General features: G+C 63.3%; 1 protein-coding gene across 1 annotated transcript in view; it reads left to right on the forward strand.

Annotated features, from left to right (window-relative positions):
* Positions 1-6,572, forward strand: part of NSMF (NMDA receptor synaptonuclear signaling and neuronal migration factor) — an 8,728-nt gene extending 2,156 nt beyond the window's left edge. Inside the window, exons 2-15 of the mRNA XM_045289336.1 lie at positions 3-561; positions 1,605-1,680; positions 2,462-2,467; positions 2,641-2,709; positions 3,305-3,357; positions 3,649-3,738; positions 4,130-4,254; positions 4,348-4,431; positions 4,680-4,713; positions 4,812-4,882; positions 4,988-5,067; positions 5,316-5,418; positions 5,668-5,743; positions 5,833-6,572. Coding sequence (XP_045145271.1) covers positions 3-561; positions 1,605-1,680; positions 2,462-2,467; positions 2,641-2,709; positions 3,305-3,357; positions 3,649-3,738; positions 4,130-4,254; positions 4,348-4,431; positions 4,680-4,713; positions 4,812-4,882; positions 4,988-5,067; positions 5,316-5,418; positions 5,668-5,743; positions 5,833-5,930 — 1,524 coding nt within the window. The 3' untranslated portion in view covers positions 5,931-6,572. The remainder of the gene's footprint in view (positions 1-2; positions 562-1,604; positions 1,681-2,461; positions 2,468-2,640; positions 2,710-3,304; positions 3,358-3,648; positions 3,739-4,129; positions 4,255-4,347; positions 4,432-4,679; positions 4,714-4,811; positions 4,883-4,987; positions 5,068-5,315; positions 5,419-5,667; positions 5,744-5,832) is intronic.
* The last annotated feature ends 231 nt before the right edge of the window (positions 6,573-6,803 follow it).

Genomic DNA, 6,803 nt, shown 5'->3' on the forward strand with positions numbered 1-6,803 from the left:
AGCCCCAAGCCCCCTCCTGGAGTCCCTGCCCATGGGAGACCCAGGCTCAAGGATCCCTCTCCCCAGATCACCTGCTGGCCGATGCATACTCCGGCCACGACGGGTCCCCCGAGATGCAGCCAGCCCCCCAGAACAAGCGTCGCCTCTCCCTCGTCTCCAACGGCCGCTATGAGGGCAGTCTGTCTGAGGACGTGGGCGGAGAGAAGCCAGCAGGCGAGGGTCTCGAGCCCCGGGTGTATACCATCTCAGGCGAGCCAGCCCTGCTGCCCAGCCCCCAGGCCGAAGCCATCGAGCTAGCTGTGGTGAAGGGCCGGCGGCAGGGCGGGCATCACCACCACAGCCAGCCCCTGCGGGGCAGCCCTGGCAGCAGCAGCCATGACCTCAACAGGCCCTGCCAGAGCTGGACAGGCAGCCGCCAGGGCTCTAAGGAGTGCCCCGGCTGCACCTCGCCGGCCCCCAGGCCCTCCCCTCAGGCCTTTGGGCTGGCCCCGCCGCCCCTGCCTGAGCCCACTGGCCACCGCAAGAAGCTGGAGAGGATGCACAGCGAGGACCGAGTGTCTGGTGAGGGCTGGCCCGGGCAGGAGGGGAGTGGCCATTAAGAGCTGGCCAAGTCACCGGCAGGAGGTGGGCTACATACACCTTGGGTGTCTTCCCTGGGCCTGGGCTGGCAAGGCCCTGCGGCCTCTAGTAGCTTCCTGGTGCAATTAGGACCAATCCTGGAGGGCTTCCTGGCAAGGCAGGAGTAGGGTGGGACATTAGGGGCCCTGTCAAGATCTGAAGGGTTGAAAAGGGGGCTTTCGCTGATGGCCAAGCTGCTTGGGCACCGGTTCTGGCCCTAGGCCACCAGGGGGAGCCACTGCGCATCCCAGGAGCTCTGCCAGCTGGGGCTGGGCAGCCAGTGAGTGACTTTCTGGGGAGTCCCTGAAGTCAGCTACTGTGCCCCCTGGACAGCCTCCCCCACCTACCCCCAGTACCCCAGCAGCCCAAGCCTCCAGGCTTGGAGGTTACCTCCTTAGACTGCATCCTCCAGGCACAGCTAGCCTCCCTACACCCAAATGGGATAGCCACCTCCCCACGGCCTCGGTCGCCTCTTTGATCCCTGCTCAGGGTGTGACCAGGGTACTGCCCTCAGCTGGTGGTCTTCAGCAAGGCAGCTCCTTAGGCAGGGCTACAGCTGGCCATGCTGGGAGGGCCTGGAGGAGGTCTAGCCTGCCAGCCTGAATAGAGAAGGTAGTGAGCTCACGAAGGTTCCCTGCAGCCTTGTGGGCAGGCAGCAGGTGCTGCCCAAGGGAGGCAGCCCTCCCCCAGGCTCCTGCAGACTGTAGGGCCACGGTCTCAGGAAATCCCTGAGGATTTGCTCTGGGCCCTGGGGTCCCACTGGAGGATACCTGCCCTGCCAGCTGCACATCCTCCTACCTGTTCCTGCTCATGCTGGGCCACTTGGCCCAGGCGTCCTCTGCCCAATTGATTAGGAACCTGGGGACCCCTCCTTACCTCTATGGTCACTGTCTCCCCCTGTTCTATGAGGCTGGGTGTCTTCTGCTGGAGAGGGTGGGGGTCTGGAGGCCCTGCCCGCCCTGGTCACTGCTCTTTGGGTCCCCCAGATGAAGTGCCCATTCGCACCTGGTTCCCCAAGGAGAGCCTCTTCAGCTTCCAGACGGCAACCACCACTATGCAAGCGTAAGTCAGCCGCAGGTGGCACCCATGGGGACCTGTACCCCAGAGTCTGCCGGCATGGCCACCTCTGGCTGGCTTGGGTGACCCCAGGACATGTCCTTCCTGTCCCCATATGTTCCTCTGGTACACAGCACAAATCCTCAGCCTATCCCCAAAACTGTGATATTTGGGAGTGCCTGAAGAGCCTGCTGCCCTTTTTCCTCAACACACATCAGGGTCCCTGCAGTATATACCTCCTGGGGGTCCTTGTTCCTATATCTGCCCCCCTGTTCCCACTACTGCCTGTCCCCCGTTCCCAGACTACTTATCTCCCTAGTTCCCATACCTATCTCTACCCTGTCTTCACACATGCCCCCGATTTCTACACTACCTGCCCCCCTAACCCATTCCCACATCTATCCCCCATCCCCACCCCGTTCCTACACTGGCTGTCTGCCGCCCTTTCCCACACCTGTTACCATGTTTCCACATGTCCCTCCCCCACCCCCATTCCCATGCGTGTTCCCCTCATTCTCACACTGGCAGTCCCTTACCCTTTCTCACACCAGCCTCCCCCCACTTCTCACACTGCATGTCCCCCACCTGGCTCCAAAGAAGCCTCGCCCCTAAGCTGAGACCCAGGCACCACTGCCCAGGCCGGCCTTCTCTCAGCCCAGCCCAGAACTGACCTGGTTGCAGGAACCGAACCCATATCAGGTGGCCTGCTGCTGGGCCCCGGGGAGGCTGAGGCCCTCACTGTTTTCTCTCTCTCTCTCTCTGCTCCCGCCCTCCCTTGGCGCACTAGCATCTCGTAAGTACCATCCCAAACCTTGAGCCAAAGGTCCCTGGGTGTCCCCTACCCCACATAGCTTGGCCAGCCCCTGGGCACGGCAGGGACTGGCTCCCAGCAGGCAGGGCTGGGTTAGGCCTCTGGCCTGGCGGGGGTGCATATCGTGGGGGCTCTGACATGCAGCGGTTTCCCAGGGTGTTTCGGGGCTACGCAGAGAGGAAGCGCCGGAAGCGGGAGAATGAGTCCGCGTCTGTCATCCAGAGGTAGGGCCTGCTGCCACTCGCCACCAGCTCCGTCTTGTCTGGGCCAAGGTGGGCCGGGTGGGGCGGGTGGCGGCGACTGGCCTGGCCCTGCTCTGGGACATGCGGCAGGGGTGGGGCCGTCAGCCTGGGTCCCGGCGGCCTTGCCCCAGACCAGCTTGGCGGCCCCTGGGCAGCTGAAACTGCCCAGCGGCCCTCAGGGTGTGGCCCCGAGGCCCAGGACTGTGGGGCTGGGTCTGAGACTTAACAGCAGGCTGTCCACAGTGGGGGGTGGGGATGGGGCTGTCTGAGGAGGGTGCCCCCTGGGGGGCAGGGAGGGTAACAAGATCTCTGCAGGGTGGGCCCAGGAGGGGTAGAGGGGAATCTGGAGAGGATGTGGGGCTCGTGGGGAAACCGATGGATCTGAGAGCCAGTACCCCAGGTAGACCTGGGAGCCAGTGAAAAATGTGCTTTCATCCTAGGGGCTTTGCCTTTAGGGGCGTGGATGAGGGGCCCCAAGAGGCAGGAGAGGCGCAGGACCTCAGGCGCCCCTGGTTGGGAGGTCCTGTGGATGGGCTGGTGGACTCCCGTCGTCTCTCACCACTGCTTCCTCCAACAGGAATTTCCGCAAACACCTGCGCATGGTCGGCAGCCGGCGGGTGAAGGCCCAGAGTAAGGCCGGGCTGCTGGAGGGGCGCCTGCTGCTTGGCCGGCTTCGCGGGCTGCTAGCTGCACCTAGGCTCCGCCCAATGCCCCGCCCACAGGCCTAGACACGCCCCTTGTCACATACAGGCCCCACCCACTGATGTAGACACACTCAGTGCAGGCCCCGCCCCAGCAGTTTCAGGCTCCTCCCCTAGCCCTTGCCCCCTGGCACCAAGACTCCACTCCCTCCCCTAAACTCAGGCCACGCCCCTCCAGCCACGCCCCTGCTGGCTAAAGTGGCTTTTGCTTTCACTACAGCGTTCGCTGAGCGGCGGGAGCGGAGCTTCAGCAGGTCCTGGAGCGACCCCACCCCTATGAAAGCCGACACTTCCCACGACTCCCGAGACAGTAGGTGCTGAGCTGGCTGGCCTTCTGCCCAACAGGTCTTCTGTGCTTGGGCATGCTCACCCTCAGTTTCCCTTGTGAGATTGGGGTTCAGCACCTCCCTTTCTCTGGTGGGATTAACTGAGCCCGCACCCTGAAAATGCAGGCGCCGGTGGCTGCAGCAGTGCTACAGATGGGGTGCTGGGGTTCCCCGTGGGGTGCCTTGCTAGCTGTGCACCCTTCCCCACTCGTGGGAGCCCTGAGGCTTCGAGGTGGGGGTGCAGTGGTCCTCCCTCTGCACCCCGCATCAGTTGTGTCCCTGATTTTCAGGGGGAGGGACCCTGCCTGGCTGGGGCAGGAGATGGTGGGCTGACTACCCTCCCCTGCCCCCTATGACCTCCCTCCTCTCCCGCAGGTAATGACCTGCAGGGGTCTTGCTGCACCCTGGATGAGGACTTGGAGGGCCTGGACTGGGAGACTGAGAAGGGTCTGGAGGCTGTGGCCTGTGGCTCAGAGGACTTTGTCCCCCCCAAGGTCATGGTGAGGCTCAGCAAGGTGGGGCTTCGAGGGTGGGGTTGGGGTCACAGGGACTCCAGGGCAGTTGTCGCCCTAAGCAGCCCCACTCCTCCTCAGCTCATCTCTTCCAAGGTCCCCAAAGCGGAGTACATCCCCACCATCATCCGCAGGGACGACCCTTCCATCATCCCCATCCTCTACGTGAGTGCCCCAGGGACCCCCGGAGACAGACCACTCCCACCCACCCCCATGAGGAGACAGTCCTAGGAGGGACAGGCCCATGGGAGACACCACCCCCACCCACCCCCATGAGGAGACAGTCCTAGGAGGGACAGGCCCATGGGAGACACAGCCCCTAGGAGGGACAGGCCTCACAGTTGGGGATAGGCCCCATGGGTGGGGCAGACATCCTGGTGAGGGACCCTGATGTGGTCTGATTCTGTCTTCAGGATCACGAGCATGCTACTTTTGAGGACATCCTGGGTAAGCATCCCTTCTGGTCCTGGGTCAGCAGGCGGCAGGGACTGTGGGTGCAGGGGTCGGGGTGGGGCAGCACTGCTCACGCTGTCCCCTGCCCCCAGAGGAGATTGAGAAGAAATTGAACATTTACCACAAGGGGGCTCGGATCTGGAAGCTGCTCATCTTCTGCCAGGTGGGGAGGGGCTGCCTAGGGCATGGGTGTGTGTGTGTACCACATGCTGGATGGAGGCCCTCTCAGCCCCCAGAACCCACCTCTCCCCATTCCTGACTCTCACAGGGAGGTCCCGGACACCTCTATCTGCTCAAGAACAAGGTGGCCACGTTTGCCAAAGTGGAGAAGGAAGAAGACATGATCCAGTGAGGCCCGGGAGCCCCACGACCCCCTCTCTGTTTTGGGGACCTGGGCATGAGACACCCCCCTCCCATCCCATGAGCTGTCTTCCCCTACCACTGAGACCTGGGCATGAGACCACCCCCCCATTACCTGTCCCCCACTTACCACTAGGAACTTGGACCGGAGAGCTCCCTTGACTTTCCCCTTCTCACCACTGAAACCTGGGTATGAGACCCCATGACCTGTACCCCACCCCTTCCCCTGCCTCCAGCTTCTGGAAGCGTCTGAGCCGCCTGATGAGCAAGGTGAACCCAGAGCCGAATGTCATCCACGTCATGGGCTGTTACATCCTGGGGAACCCCAATGGAGAGAAGGTGGGGACTCAATCAGACTTGAGAAAGATCCAGTACCGCAGCCACCTCCCATGAGGTGCTGGCCTGAGCCCTGGAGGTCCACTGCCCTCTGAGCGGTCTCTCTGGGGGGCAGTGACAGTGACAGCCTTGGGAGCCCCAGGGCAGACTCTGGCAGAGTGAGCCCCCAGGGTACGGCCTAGCCTGAGAGGAAGGGGCTCTGCTTCTGCCCCTACACCCCTGTCCCCCTCACTGCCCTGCCCCTTTCCCCAGCTGTTTCAGAACCTCAGCACCCTCATGACCCCAAACAAGGTCACCTTCCAGTCCCCCCTGGAGCTGTCGGCCCAAGGTGAGTCTGGCCACCCGCTCGCTGGCCCCTCTGCCTGCCCTTACCCTGTCCACACAGTGGCTCCGAGCACTGAGCCCCCTTCCCCCCAGGAAAGCAGATGATTGAGACGTACTTCGACTTCCGGCTGTACCGGCTGTGGAAGAGCAGGCAGCACTCGAAGCTGCTGGACTTTGACGGCGTCCTGTGAGGCCACTGCGCCGGGGGGCCAGGCACTGGGTGAAGTCCTGGCTTGACCACAGTCCTCAGGCCGCTTGCTCAGGTTCTCTGCCGGCTGCCCCAGCCAAGGTTGGACACCCAGCCTGCCCGTGGCCTGGGCTGGAGGCTGTCCTCCGTGGGGCGTAGAAATAAGTGCCATTTTTACACCCAAGACATGCCGAGCGGCGACATGGCCAGCTCCCGGTGTGCACTGCACTCTGGTCCTGCAGCGGCCGCTTGGCGGGCATGGTCAGGACTCCCTGGCCGGCCGTCTTCATCACCAGCACAGGTGAGCCTGGCTGTCCACCCTGAGGCCCCATTGTCGCTTGGACCCATACCCGCGCTTATTCTGACCTCACCGCCCAGTGGGCAGCCCGGGCAGCAACAGAGAAGAGCCCCTTTGGGTGTCAGACCAGCTGCAGTGCTACATTCCCAACCAGGCAGGCGGGCAGGCAGCCGGGGCTGGGTCCTGGCACATGCCTGTGGGTGGCCCTCCTGTACATAGCTGGGGCTCGGGGGCAGGCCCCCCTTTCCAGAGCCAGGCTCGAGGGCAGAGGACGGGGCTGGGGTGCAGACATGGCTTAAAACAATGTACGATACCCCTAGAGTGACATTAAACTGACCCTCCGCTGCGGCTGCCATGTTTGATCTCTCGACATTGCCCGGGGGCAGGGGCGGGGGGACTTCCAGGATGCCTAAAGGTGGACACCATTAGACCATAGACCCAGTGGATGGCAGGCATACTGGCCTTGGGACTGGGCCCTGTCCAGGTCACCGGGCCACACTCTGTACCTGGGCAGAGCTGGAGGGCAGGAGGTGATCCGCAGGCCTCCAGTGACTTGCAGTCCAGGGAGCACTGGCAGTG

The sequence above is a fragment of the Echinops telfairi genome, unplaced genomic scaffold (genome assembly GCF_000313985.2).
Source record: "Echinops telfairi isolate 266 unplaced genomic scaffold, ASM31398v2 ScPeMD7_25;HRSCAF=90, whole genome shotgun sequence".
NCBI lineage: Eukaryota > Metazoa > Chordata > Mammalia > Afrosoricida > Tenrecidae > Echinops > Echinops telfairi.